The 14,981-nt window shown below is 40.5% G+C and overlaps 2 protein-coding genes across 6 annotated transcripts in view; one reads left to right on the top strand and one right to left on the bottom strand.

Annotated features, from left to right (window-relative positions):
* The window catches only part of slc6a9 (solute carrier family 6 member 9), a 234,839-nt gene that overhangs the window by 44,151 nt on the left and 175,707 nt on the right, over positions 1-14,981 (bottom strand). For all 5 annotated transcript variants that reach the window (XM_048539026.2, XM_048539028.2, XM_048539031.2 and 2 more), the window contains one exon: positions 8-164. In XM_048539026.2, coding sequence (XP_048394983.1) covers positions 8-164 — 157 coding nt within the window. The remainder of the gene's footprint in view (positions 1-7; positions 165-14,981) is intronic.
* ccdc24 (coiled-coil domain containing 24) overlaps positions 1-14,981 on the top strand; it is a 255,476-nt gene that overhangs the window by 176,399 nt on the left and 64,096 nt on the right. The gene's annotated exons all lie outside the window — the stretch shown is intronic.

Here is a 14,981-nt window from a genome sequence, read left to right as displayed (position 1 = left end):
TACATACCTCCACCATTTCGGTAGCACAGATAAGGGAACCTCCACACATTTCCGAGACCTACAGCATATCCAACACTTGTCAGGATGAACTCTATCTGATTGGACCAGTTCCCACGCTTCAAGTTTTCATCTTTCTTCACCATCTCACCTGGAATAGCACCATTCTGCAACAAACAAAATATACAGATGTCACCTTTGATGCTCTCGAGGTAAGCCCAATCATATTCGCTGGCATGTTGGCACAAAAACATAAAAGTTGTTCAATCTCTTTTTTTTAAATTTCCAAGTCTCATTACCAAATGTCCTGTAGAATAATCATGCTCAGCTAAGATCGACAGCAAGCTACCTGTTCTCAATCCTCTGTGGCTACCAATTATTCAAAAACCAGTCTTGTTCTGACTTCCTGATTCTCTTCCTTTCTCAAAACAAATGTCTCCTAACCCATCTGAGGCTGAGTCAACTCAGAATTAATTTGGAACAATTCTCAGCAATCTGCAGCACACAAACTTCTATAGAACCAAGCGGTGAGTTACTAAATAAATCACTGAGTGTCAGTGGATAAGGAATCACCATAAAGCAGGGTGGAACAGGGAATGGCTGTTGGACTGGGGTTTGGCACAGGCGATCAGACCATGTGTGGAGGCCTGGCGCTGAGCTGCTGCAATATAATGTTTATTTGAAATGTTTTTTTTAATCTGACTACAATGTCAATCCTTTAACAATGTTTTATTTCTTTTTATTCCTCTTTTATATCCACGATTTGTACCTGGGTACTTGTACTTAAGATGGTACCATATTGTGAAAGCTTTTCCTTGTACATCTACAATGCGATATATGTGACAATAAGGGATATTCTATTCTGTTCTACAGTTCCAGTTTTAATTTTAACCTTAATTCATTTTTCATGTGTGTGAGTGAAATATTAGTAGTCAATTGGGAAAAGAATATCAAAAATCTCACAAATACCAACGCATACCACATTATTTTGTTTGGAACTTGTGACAAAACTGATTTCCATTTTGGCATCAGGCAGAAGGGATGAAGATGGTTCAGCATCTCTGAACATTTCAGGGTGAAAATATTACAATTTTACCCTGCAGTTGCTGTCCAGTCACCCTTGCTGAGAAACAAAATCTACTGCCTCAACATCTGAAATAGCCCAGTGACTAAATGTCTTAAGCTCATACCTGGACTTAGCCACAGATTAAAGTTCGTGAATTGGTGAAACCATTATGTGACTCTGTTTTGAGAGGAATAATAAAAATCAGGATAATCTCTATAAAAAAGAACTATTGTAACTAATAAGCAAAGTTGAAGGAGGCAGCTACTGTTGCAAAATTTATGCCTCTGTAAACTCCACAAAATAGGATTAACAAAAGATAATCTTTATGTTAAGTGAAACAATGTAGCTCTTTGATAGAATGTCAGCATCAATGAATTAGAGCTTTCATTTTCATCGGAGTGTGTGGAATTTGAATCCAGACAAAAGGCGAGATACAGAATTTGCTAGTTACAAACAGTTACACAGCTCCGCTACAAAGTATCCAACAGTCTGCACATGGCCGTTGTTCTCAATCGCGAGTTTTTCAATAGCCAATGGAGCTGGTACCATACAGTTGTTGCTTGATTTTGGGAGAGTAAATTACTTATTTTGTAGAAAATCATGACCGGATTCTAATAATGCTCCTGTACCATCACATGTAGCCCTGTTAATCCACAATTAGACTTCATCATTCTTTCCCTTCTGATAAAATGGAACCATCCCATTCCTCAATAAGAAAGCTAAGAATGTAAATAACTCTGCTCCACCCTCCCAAAATACTGCAATTGCACTGTATCATCGGGTCTAGGCCCGAAACGTCAGCTTTTGTGGTCCTGAGATGCTGCTTGGCCTGCTGTGTTCATCCAGCTTCACACAGGTGAATATAGTTACGTTCAACTGGACAACAGTGAGGAAGACACGAGAGAAAGTTGATGTGGACAATCATGTCTAAGGCTATAGACTACTTAAAAAGACTTTGTTTACTTTTGTCCAGTCACACAGTATATCACTTGTGAGATTGAGAAGAAGTATTGGAGTAACATGGCAGGAGAAGAAACTTAGCTCCAGGGATTCAAACAAACATTTCAGGAAAAAACAGTTATGGATTTAGGAATGGACTGCATGTTTGATGACTTTGGATAGAAAAGGTGGAGCTGGGGCGGTAGTTTCTGGCTGGTGAGAGCAGCAGTTTTTTTTGAAGACGGGCTGATGGCAGCAGATTTGAAGGGAATAGGGACAGTGTCTGCAGAGAACCCTTCGCAGCAACAACTAAAGTGGGGACCAGGAAATTGCATTATCAACATTTTAATAGGTAAGATGTCGAGGGAGCAGGTGGTGGATCTCCTGGACAAGTTGAGCTCGGAGAAGGCATATTCCTGCTCCTGTTTCTTATGTCCTTATGTTCTAAAAAACACAAAACACTTCTACAACTGATGCAAGGGTCGGTGGAAATTAAACAGCAACTAACCTGATTCTTTTAAATGGCACTGGTGAGGGGATCTGTCTTGCTACTGAACATGTGATGTTTACAGGACAACATGAACTGTACTGATGAGCACTAATATAGCATTACATTCTGATTACATGCTGCCTCTTCTGTATTCCTCAGGCAGAAAATCCCTGCGTTCATATTATTGTCCTGCCAAAATTGCATCTGGCACTGCTAACTCCACAACTATGCCATGTTGGAAGCAAAATGGCAATCATAGGACTGAAAAGCCAACCAAAAAGGAGCCAAATTTCTTTGCCAATGAGCTTATCAGGTGATGAACTGTTATCCAGATACTGTAATTGTATTTATCATGAGTAGAACAAGGTCAGCCAGGTGGATTTCATAGCACATAAGGTCACTGATTGGGGCTGTTAATGTGGTCCAATCAGGGAGCCAAGGCTAAAAGATATAAACAGAAGTGTCAGGGGTTCTGCTCACTCTAGGAGCTGGCTCTATGCTAGCTGGACCAATGTCAAATCCTATGCATGTGCAAATGAAGGGCGATTAGGTGACAGGATACTGTCCTTTCAGGAGTTTATTTCAGTATTCATCGAATCATAGAATCCCTACAGTGTGAAAACAGGTCCTTCAGCCCAACAAGTCCACACCGACCCTCAGAGCATTCCACCCAGACCCATTCCCTAATAACTCACCTAACCTACACATCCCTGAACACCACAGACAATTTAGCATGGCCAATCCACCCAACCTGCACATCTTTGGACTGAGGGAGGAAACCGGAGCACCCGGAGGAAACTCACACAGACATGGGGAGAATGTGCAAACTTAACACAGATAGTTACCTGAGGATGGAATCAAACCAAGATCCCTGGCACTGTGAGGTAGCAGTGATGAAATGCAGGTCACGTCCTGGGAACCTACTAAATGAAGAACTGCATCCCCATTCTGGAAGTTTAATGAATGAGGCGCGCACAGTGGGAGATTTCGGATTCAACCACAGACAGGCTTCAATCAGTCCCAGTGCTACTCGTTTTGAAAATTAAATGATACATGGAATTCGAACTGCTCTCTTACCCTGAAGTGATTGTTGGAAACACAATGTATGGGAGTCAGGTGAAGGCAGTACCAAAATAAAATGCAACCTATCACCTCTGCTCTGATAGAAGGTCTATCAGAAGAGCTCTTGCATAGCAACGGTAATGCCCCTACCTCTGGGCTACGAGACCCAGACCTTCTCCAGATATGAGTCATAACATCTGTGAAGGTTGGTTTAAAAAAAGGAAAGATCCACCAGTACTCACATTTCTGCTTAATCATGAGGACTGGGCAAAACACTGAAAGTGGTGAGCATGTAGAGAATCAAAAGCAGCTGGAATCAATACTTTCAAGATACATAACACTTGGCTGAGAACTCTTTCTTTTTAAATAAAACTACGATACCGTTGTGAAAAGGCATGCAAAACACCACGGAGTTATACTAACATACACAATCTGTTCCATATAGGATAGGGTGGAATCACCAGATGACTTTTTAAATTTATTCATGGGCTGAGGGCATTGCTGGCCAAGCAACATTTATTGCCCATCCCTAATTGCCCAGAGGGCAGTTATGAGTCAACCACATTGCTGTGGGTCTGGAGTTACATGTAGGCCAGACCAGGTAAGAATGGCAGTTTCCTTCCCTAAAGGACATTAGCAAACCAGATACGTTCTTCCCTCTGACATTAGACTCTTAATTCCAGCTATTTATTGAATTCAAATTTCACCATCTGCCTTGGCGGGATTCAAACCCAGGTCTCCAAAACATTACCTGGCTCTACAGTCCAGTGATAATACCACTAGGCCATTGCCTCCCAAGAGGGGAAGTGTGTTATTGACAGCAATACATTTAGAGCCTATTAATATCATCAGCCCATCATATTATTTCTGCTTTGATTATAGCAAGAATTGAAAGAGCAGAATAAATCTTTCAACTTTAGTCCAAGCCAGTTGTGTTCCATCAGGGCCAATGTACATTGTTGCTTTTGCCAATCTCAAAACCACATAAGTTAACATTGTTGGGTCAAAGTGAGTATCCACACATGCCATGCCAAATTATGGAGTCTGAATCTTTAGCCAACATGTCACAATTTGAAGTCTCATTTATCCACATATTGTTTGCATTTGTGTGCACACGAAAGGATTCTGTAGAATTAACTAATAAAGCACACAAGAACTAATTTTAGAAAATGCGAATCTAACCCATTGGTTCAGGATTGTCAGCAAATACAACAGTTATTACCAAGAGTTTGATTGTGCATCTTGCCTGTTGTTTCAGATTACCATGATGTATTTATTACTAGTCACTTAGCAAATTTTGCAGATTTACAACATATTTAATATGAAAGAGAAAACAACCTTGGTAATCATATTCAAATTTCATATGGTTAATTGCAATATGGATTCTATATGTGGTGTTGTCATAAATTTGCAGCACTAACTCAAATGTGATAGAAAATAAGACCAAACATAAGTTTATAAAACAAAGAACTGTGGATGCTGGAAATCAGAAACAAAATCAGGAATTGTTTGAAAATCTCAACAGGTTTGGCAGCATCTGGGAACTGAAAGCGGAGTTAACGTTATGGGTGCAGTTCGAAACAAGCGTCACTGAATCTGAAATGTTAACAATGCTTTTTCTCACAGATGCTGCCAGACCTATTGAGTTTTAGCAACAATTTCTGATTTTGTTCATAATTTTATAAAACCCTCTCCTTCTAAATAATAATCTCCAGAATATTATATACACCGTGAGCAGTTATGCAGTTAAAAGTGTTTAACTCACTGAAATCTCGGAGATCAGATGATACCTACATTCAAAGGGGTAATAATCAAATATTCTAAATAGAACTTTATGTGGAAACTTCCTCATTCTTCTTGGTAGAAGAGCAATTCAAATATAATTAAGATACAGTACATTGTTGGAAGGGTTTGTACATGGATATTATTCAGTTAATGTGCTAACAGATGCAGGCTGGTTATGTCCTGAGCCTGCCTGATGTACCAGTCAGCTTCATTTATATATTGTCCATACCAAATCTGGTCACTGGAAGTTGTGCATCATTCCTGTAGTAAGGAAATTCTGTGAGTAAGTACAACAGCATTCTTACCGCGGATGGCTAATTGACTACACTGTATGAACGGAAGCACAAAGCAATACTAGCAGTACATTCAGCAGTTTCAAATATGTCCTAAACCATAAACCAGTCTGGAAATTCTTTTTCATCAATGAGGCAGAGAAATAAGAAAAGGCACTGAAAATATTTTTTTTGGCAGGCTGAAGTAATGTAAAGGTTTATTTAACAGGCGCAAATTATAGAATGCCATTGTCTTTCTATATTATATTTAAATTCAAGACAAGACTCTGACTATACAACACAAGGTCAATGAGCAGAATTAGGTCACTTGGCCCACTGAGCCTGCTCCATCATTTGATCATGGCTGATATGTTTCTCAACCCCATTCTCCTGCCTTCTCCTCATGGGCTTTGATCTGCTTACTAACCAAGACCCTGTCCATCTCTGTCTTAAACACACTCAATGACTTGGCCTCCACGGTTGTCCACGACAATGAATTCTACAGATTAAACACCCTCTGGATGAAAAATTCCTCCTCATCTCAACTGCTTCTCATATGACAAGCCTTTCATTCCCAGGATCATTCTTGTAAACCTCCTCTGGGCCATGTCGAAGGGCAGCACAGCCTTCCCTAGATACAGGGTCCAAAACTGCTCACAATATTCCAAATGCAGTCTGACCAGGGCCTTATACAGTCTCAGCAGTACATCTCTGCTTTTGTATTCTAACCCTCTTGAAATGAATGCTAACATTGTATTTGCTTTCCTCACTGCCAAGTGAACCTCCATGTTAACCTGAACAGAATCCTGAACGAGGACTCCAAATCCTTTGGCGCTTCATATTTCCAAAACTTTGTCCCATATGGAAAACATGACTTAAACTTTCCCACATTGTGTTCCATCTACCACTTGCTTGCCCACTCTCCAAGCCTGTCCAAGCCATTCTACAAACTCCCCTCTTCCTTAACACGGTCTGCTCCTCCACCTATCTTTGTGCCATCTGCAAACATAGCAACTACGCTCTCAGTTCCTTCGTTCACATCGTTAATGTATAATGTGAATAGTTGTGGTTGCAACACTCCACTAGTTGCTGGGTGCCACCCTGAAAAAGATCCCTTTATGCATATTTTGTTTTCTGCCAGTCAGCCAATCCTCTATCCATGCCAACAGCTTGCCCTTAACATCATAGGCTCTTATTGTATTCAGCAGCAGCCTCTTGTGTGGCACCTTTTGGAAATTCAAAAAGCTCATGCACACTGTCTCTCATCTGTTTAACTTGCTTGTTTTCCCCTTGAAGAATTCTAACATATTTGTCAGATATGACCTCCTCTTGATGAAGCCATGCTGACTCAGCCCCATTTTACCAGCACTTCCAAGTGCTCCACAGTCTTATCCTTAATATTGGACTCTAAAATCTTACCAATGAATGAGATCAGGCTAAATGCCCTATACTTTCCTGTTTTCCGCCTCTCTCCCTTTTTAAACAGGAGTGTTCTGTTAGCTATTTTCCAGTTTATGATATAATTTCGTATTGTCTGCAGCAAGAAGCAGGGAAGATTGTATTCTTTCATCTTGTGCCCTCCAAATATCCATTTTGTCCTTCTGAATTCACTTGTAAATTGAAGAACAAGCTACCAAAAGTGATTTCAGCTTCTGACCAAGACTAAGGAAGAATTATGCCTTGCACAAACTAACCACAAGTTTGACTGATATGGTCACTGGGAATAAAAGTGAGTCAGGACATTGCCTTTCTTAAAAAAAAATTGAGATCAGGGAACATTATTTGAAATGGAGGTTTCATTTTTCTCTAAAATGAATTTTCCTTTTTCTCTAAAACAAAGCAAAGAACTGTGGATGCTGAAGATCTGAATTAGCCAAAATTGTTGGGAAAAACGTAGCAGGTCTGGCAGCATGTGTGGAGACAGAAATGGATTTAATATTTAGAGTCCAGTGACTCTTCCTCAGAACTGATAACAGCTAAGAAAAGATGGAATTTATGCTCACGATGGAGGGTGGGTGGGGATACGGGATGAGTGGATAGATGGAGATGCAGATGGAGATTGGGAGAGAGAAAAAGATTGGCAGACAAAGGGATTGTTGATTGCAAGCAAGGAAAGAAGAGAAGCCAGATAGGCGAGAAAGTGGACTATGACTAACAGAATAACAAACCAAAGAGCTGCGGATGCTGGAGTTCTGAAACAGAAACATAAATTTTGGGAGAAACTCAGCAGGTCTGGCAGCATCTATGGGAAGAAAGCAGAAGATATCGTTTCAAGTCCAGTGACTCTTCAACAGAACCAATGTATTTTCACCAACTCATGTTTGGTACCATGGTGTCAAATGAATGAACTGTGATAATCTCAACCTAATTCCTTGAGGGGACAGGACATAATGAGGTCCTGTGGAGCAATGGGTAACATCCCTGACTCAGGATCAGAAGCTCACAATTCAAGTCTCACTTGAAGGGTTGATGGCCATGGAACGTGCTCTTAGCAGATCAAGGTTTGGCCAAACTGAATTTCAGCTTGTAAGCCTTTCCAGAATGCACTCATCTTAGCTGATAACAGAAGGAAAGAATCCTGGTCAATGTGATGGAAGACTCCTTAAAAGGGGAGGCTTGTTTGCCTAGATAGACTGGTGGGGATTGGATTGGTGCCAACAGCATGAGGTTTCTGGCTGCCATGGATTTCAAACCTGCTTGTTGTTCTCCCATTGATGGAGACTGCAACGCTTCAGAACAACCCTGCCTTTTGGCAGAGAATTTAAGATGAAGATGGGGCACAACATGAAACTACAAACAGTCAACAATTTTCTACCACATGCCTCAGGACAATTTGGTCTTGAAAAGTCAGTTGTCGACCTACTGAACTAGAAGGAATACTCCTGTATGGATATGCTTCTGCAATAAACTCTTTCCATTTTTCTCCCAATGCACCAGACATATACCTTCAAAATTCCTGGATTTCTTAGCTACAGAGTAGAAGACCATCCAATAAGGAGAAATTCACCTTGTATCCAGTTCATGACTCACATCAAAACATCTGATATGAATGTAAGATGCAACATGCAGATAGGCATCAATTTCCCCAGCACTGACATTTACTTAACAAGTACAAAACACGAACAACAAAATTAGAAGAAAATGAAACTGAAAATGGAACTAACTGAGCACTGACACATAATCCAATAACGAAAGAAAGAATCATACAGTGGAAATTGTCAGGAAATTACATTAGCCAACTTGTTGTTTGTTTCTGATTGCCTGCATCCACAGTGCTTTGTTTTATCTTTTGTTATTCTTCTCACTTTTGCCTCTAATCTCATGATTTAACATATCTTTCCAAAGTCAGGCTGAGCACAGCTTTGTGTTCTGAAACAGTACACTGTATTTTAACCTTCCACAAAGTTCTTGAAATGAACATTATTGTATTGCTGCTAAATTCTGTGAGGATCACATGGATAACCACAGCATTCTCGATGATGGAAAAGTACAGCGTCCTGTGGAGACTTTTCCACAATGCATGTGGACCATTTGGCATTTATTTTGTGTATCTCCTGTTGAAATTTGTCAAGCTTACAACAGGAAACAGTTCTCCTTTAAGAAAAAAAATACACAACAATTGTATGGCCCATTGACTCCATGGACAGAATGCATCCTGTTCAACAGCTTCTGCATATATATGTGCTATGCACCTGGGTGCATTCAATCAACATTACAAGCCAACTGGACATCTTTTAAATTGAAGCCGTGAAGATTTACAAATAAGAGGCACTGCTACTTAGAACACGTTACATCTCATCAGCAAATTAAGAATCTCAATTAAAGTGTAGGATCTGACAATCTACAATATACAGAAAATTGTATCCCTCCCACGCACTTCCTCTCAGTTTATTCTGTTAGAAAGTTATCTCCACATCCATAATGCAAACATAATATACCCATGTCACTGTAATTCCACCTTCCAGAGTGGAGGTATCAGAACATCATTAATGGCAGGAAAGTGTAATGTGAAAATTACAAGTTTATCATAAGTCGTTTCTATTTGAAATCTGGATCAAACAATTCATAATGGAAATTTAAAAATAAGCACGGAAAATGAAAGTGATAAGTCGCAGCTGTGAATTATCTCTGGCCTTAAATCCCGCATCACACAAAGACATCTAGAACATAGAACAGTACAGCACAGTACAGGCCCTTCGACCCACGATGTTGTGCCGACCTGTTATCCTAGTCTAAGATGGAACTACCTTACATACCCTACATTTTACTATCGTCCATGTGCCTATCTAAGAGTCGCTTAAATGTTCCTAATGTATCTGACTCCACTACCGCCACCGGCAATGCATCCCACGCACCCACCATTCTTTTCTTCAACATTTTGTAGGCATTGTCAAACATGCTTAACATCGATAGCATAACAAGAAAAGGGTCATGTGACTGAAGTGTTAACCTTCCCTTTGAGTCGAAAATCAAGAGTCCACAGAAGGTACTATCATTTTTAGAAGGCGGTCCTGATGGCACAAATAACAATTTTCAAAACATTTTAAAGGGACACTTGTTGTTATGGTATTTTCATTACGAGAGCGAGCTCAGGCACCTGTGCAGCTCAATTGCCATGATTCCAGCCTTGGCACATATGCTTTAGGAAAACTGCTATAGAATGCATTCAGTATTTATTTCAAAACAGACAATAGAATCACTGTAGATGACATGGCAGAGACTTCTCTCAATAAGCTTAATTCAAGGACAAACTGTTCTCAAACCTTAACACACTCAGTGCTTCAGTGTTTTTCCAATTTTTACAGTTTCCCATTAAATATGCTGCAGGGTAAACAGATGTACTGCAAGCACTTCATCAAAATCACGCTTGATTGCAGTGGATGCGCTGACTAGAAACTGGCATGCTAATATGGCACATGGTGCGCTGAGGAAACATGGATTAAACACAACTCACTGACCTCTGCAGAGAAATACTGCAGACTTTTATATGGACGGCCATTTAAAAGGGGAAGTTACCATTTTGTAGCTAATCGCTTCCTGCAATGATGGATACAAACCTGATCTGGAAACACAAGATAGTACATTACAAACTGGGTGTAATTTGCAATTCAGAAAAGAGCACTGAAATATTAATGCTAGATACACTTTGTATGAAATTATTGCAGTTAACCGTAATCAATCCAAAGTAATTAAGTCAGTATTTCATTAGATGATAAGTTACTGAGCCGAGCCTTCAATAAATAGTGGGCAATGGCATTTACGTGACAGCATGGTACAGGATTATTCTGAGGTTTAACTGTTTGATGGGGAAAGGCCTTTTTTATAACTGAAAGTAAATATTCTGCAGAGCAGCTAACATAGAAGAAAAATGGACATCCTGGGCTACTTGGTGACTATATGTTGCAGCTCACAGATAGGATGTAGCCATGTAAAAGGAAATCTATCTTTGCAGTTAATCATTTTCTTTCTGTAGATGCTTTACATTCCTGATGTCAGTGGAACTAAATTATTTGCATTTTATCTCCAGCACCCCTCTTTAACGTTCACATTGTCTATTTCAGATACTTCCTTCCTCTCTTTGACCTCTCCATCTCTATTTTGCTGAATAAATGATCCACTGCACTGTACTACAAAGCCACTGATCTCCTTCAGTACAGCTCTTCCCAGCCCATGTTCTGCAAGGATTCTATCCCATTCTCACAGTTCCTTTGCCCACGTCGTATCTGTTCAGACGTTGCTACCTTCCGAAATAGCACTGCCGACTTGGCTTCCTTCTTCCATGACCGTGGTTTCCCACCTACTAATGTTGACAGGACCCTCAACCACATCCGACCAATCACTCGTGCTTCTGCCCTTGCCCATTGCCATCACTCACAACAGTGTGATCAGGTCTCCCTCATCCTCAATTTTCATCCCACCTGCCTCCACATTCAAAGGATCGCTCTCCCCATTTCAGACAGCTCCAGCAGAATTCTACCACCAAACACATCTTCCCCTCACTCCCACTGTGTGCATTTTGTAGGGACTGTTCCCTCCAGGACACCCTGGTCCATTCCACAAACACTAACACCACCGCACCCCTTTTCATGGCACCTTCCCACATAAAATATCCCACCTGCCCGTTCACCTCCTCCCTGCTCACCATTCAAGGATGCAAACAGTCTATTGAGGTGAAGCAGCATTTCACCTGTATCTCCTCCAATCTTGCATATTGTATTTGCTGCGCCCAAGGTGGCCTACTCTACACTGGAGAAACTAAATGAAGTCTGAGCGACTGCTTTGAGGAGCAACTCTGGTCTGTGCACAAGCATGACCCCAACGCTCCTGTAGCTGGTCATTTGAACACAGCATCCAGCTCGCATGCCCATTTGTCTGTCCTCAGCAAGCTGTACTGCTCCAATGTATCACAGCAAAAAGTGGAGGAGCAATGTCTGATCTTCAAACTAGGAGATGGTACGAACTGCCAATGCTGGAGTCAGAGATAACACAGAGTGGAGCTGGAGAAACACAGGAAAAATCTTATTTTCTGAAGAAGGGTCCTGACTCAAAATGTCAGCTTTCCTGCTCCTCAGATGCCGCCTGGCCTGCTGTGTTCCTCCAGCTCTACATAGTTGATCTTCAAACTAGGCTCTTTACAACCTTAGGGGTTCAGTATTCAATACAACACCTTCACATTGTGAACCCATTCTTTCCCTTTCTTTTGTCTTTGCTTGTTACATTCTCTGCTACTGTGTCCTCTCTCCCGTCTTTCCACCCCAGTGGGACTGTCTATTCTTTCCAGTCTGGCAGTTGGATCATCATTGTTTTGCCATTCTCTCATTCCGATTACTTAATCTGAGCTATCAACACATCTCTCCATCAGCACTCCAACCTGTACCCCACCGTCCCTATATAGCATAAATGCTGCCCCCCTCCACACTTCAGCTCTGATGAAGAGTCATCTAGATATGAAACGTTAGTTTGCTTTGTCTCTGTGGATGCTGCCTGACCTGCTTATCATTAGCAATATTTTTTGTTGTCAGTACAGATGACAGCATCTGCAGTAAATTGCTCCTCCATATATTTAAAGTTGTTCTAGTCTTCATTTTAATATTTTAAGATGTTTTCCTACTTCACTAAAAATATGTGAGTAATGGTCAGTGTAACCACTATGACATCAACATTTTTGTAGATTCTCCAAAGCTAATGGTAGCAATTATTCAGAATAATCTTCTTAGGATCTGGGATGACTAGCTAAAATTGGATGCAGGAACAAGACTGTGGTTCAGTCTGATTGAAATTTTTCCTGAACTGTATTTCTCATAACTTACACTTCACTATAGAAGTGAAAGAATTTGGCATCTATATTTAAGATTTTTGTATATGAAGATTATATCTGCTGCATAGTTTTGCCTTTAATCAGTCATGGGGCATGGGCATTGCGAGTTATTGCCTGTCCCTAACTATATTTGAGACAGTGGTGGTGTGCTGCCTTCTTGAACCACTGCAGACCATGTGCTATAGGTAGACCCACCGTGCCATTCGGGACAGAATTCCAGTGGCAGTGAAGGAATGGCGATATATTTCTAAGTCAGGAACGGGAATGTCTGAGAGGGCGCAGGTGGAACTGTTCCCATGTATCTGCTTCCCTTTTTCTTCTCAATGGAACCACTTGTGGGTTTGGAAGATGCTGCCCAAGGATTGTTGATGAATTGTAATATATTCTACTGGATATACTCTATTAATGATCTACCAGGCAGAATTCTCACAGTCATGACTTGCAGGTAGCTGCCATTGCTTGTGGTTACTTTAACCAGGAGATTTGTTGTCACTGTGCATCATACTCATCTGTCTTGCACTCACTGTAACTCATCTGCAAATGTTCTTTGATGTCCTTCATCTAACTGCACCTAGGTCAACCCTCTAGCTGGTTCCCTTCTTTTTGCCTTTAGAAGAGATTTCTTCCGCTTTTTAGCTCTAATCAAATGGCCGAAATACTGAGATTTATTTTCTGAATGTCATATTTTATAGTTTCCTTTGCTGTGGCAATTTAAAGTATCCCTTTGTTCCTTGTAGTGTGAACATAGTGGAACTTATGGCATATATCTTCATATCCACATTGGAAAGGCATATTTTCTTGCTCAGATCATTACTCATTGTCCAAGTTTCTAAGGTACATCAGGAAATAAATAAGATTCCCATGGATTTCTTTCTCCCTTGTTACACGTTTGAGCATTCTTGCTGTTTACAAATTTATAGCTGGCTATATTTATCCTCCTTCTAACTTCTGCATCACATCTACTGTCTATTGTTACAACTTGTTCAAAATAGACAAAATTAGCTCCCCTTTCCAGCGTGATGCCATCCACTTCAATCTTCAACCTAATATTTTTCTCATGCAGCTTCCTAATCACCATTGTTTTCTGATATTTGAACACAATGCGAATTCTTCAAGATTTTACTTGAGCTATGATATTTTGCTGAGTCCTTTTGATTCTGCAAGTATTGGTCTGGTGTCAGTGCACCACAAGTTTGTTATGATATAGCCTCAAGTTTTATCCTTAAGTCATAATCCAGTTCTTTTTTTTTCTGTGCACAGACTGATGAGTTTTAGTGACAATAGATTCGTTGCACTCCTTTCTTTATTTGAAGCATGTTTGATTACCCTTTTTCCAATATAGGCTCTGGATAAATCTTACATCCAATGTCAAATGTTAGCAATGCATCTACTAAGTCTTGATCAAATAAAAATGATCAAATGCTTTTGAAGTAGTGTCACTGGACCCGAAATGTTAACTCCGCTTTCTCTCCACAGATACTGCCAGATCTGCTGAGTTTTCCGAGCAATTTCTATTTTTGTTTTAAGCATATGTTAATATTGTTTACTTCTAGATATTTATCAAAGATTACTCTTAGCTTATAAAGTTCCCTTTTGTTCTTACTCCAGGTCTAAATCCAGGACGTGTTTCACTAATCTTTGCTTCAAATGTGTTATTATTTCTTTCTATTATGATGTCTAAGATCAAGTGCAGCACAGTAGCTTGGTGGTTAGCACTGTTGCCTCACAGTGCCAGGGACCTGGGTTTAATTCCCTGAGTGACTGGAGTTTGCACATTCTCCTTATGTTTGCTTGGGTTTCATCTGGGTGCTCCGTTCCTCCCACTGTCCAAAGATATGCGGCTTAGGTGGATTATCCATATCACATTACCCATAGCGTCCTGGGATGTGCAGGCTAGTTGGATTAGCTATGGGAAATGCAGGGTTACAGGGATGGTATCGGACTCGGTGGGGTGCTCTTCGGAGGGTCAGTGTAGACTCAATGGGCTCAATGGCCTGTTTCAGTGATTCTATGATAATGAGATGACTGATGCAGCTTACTGTTCTAATAACG

Source organism: Stegostoma tigrinum, chromosome 8 (genome assembly GCF_030684315.1).
Source record: "Stegostoma tigrinum isolate sSteTig4 chromosome 8, sSteTig4.hap1, whole genome shotgun sequence".
Taxonomy (NCBI): domain Eukaryota; kingdom Metazoa; phylum Chordata; class Chondrichthyes; order Orectolobiformes; family Stegostomatidae; genus Stegostoma; species Stegostoma tigrinum.
The sequence above is the reverse complement of the archived record's forward strand: the minus strand, read 5'-3'. Positions and strand labels throughout refer to the sequence as shown.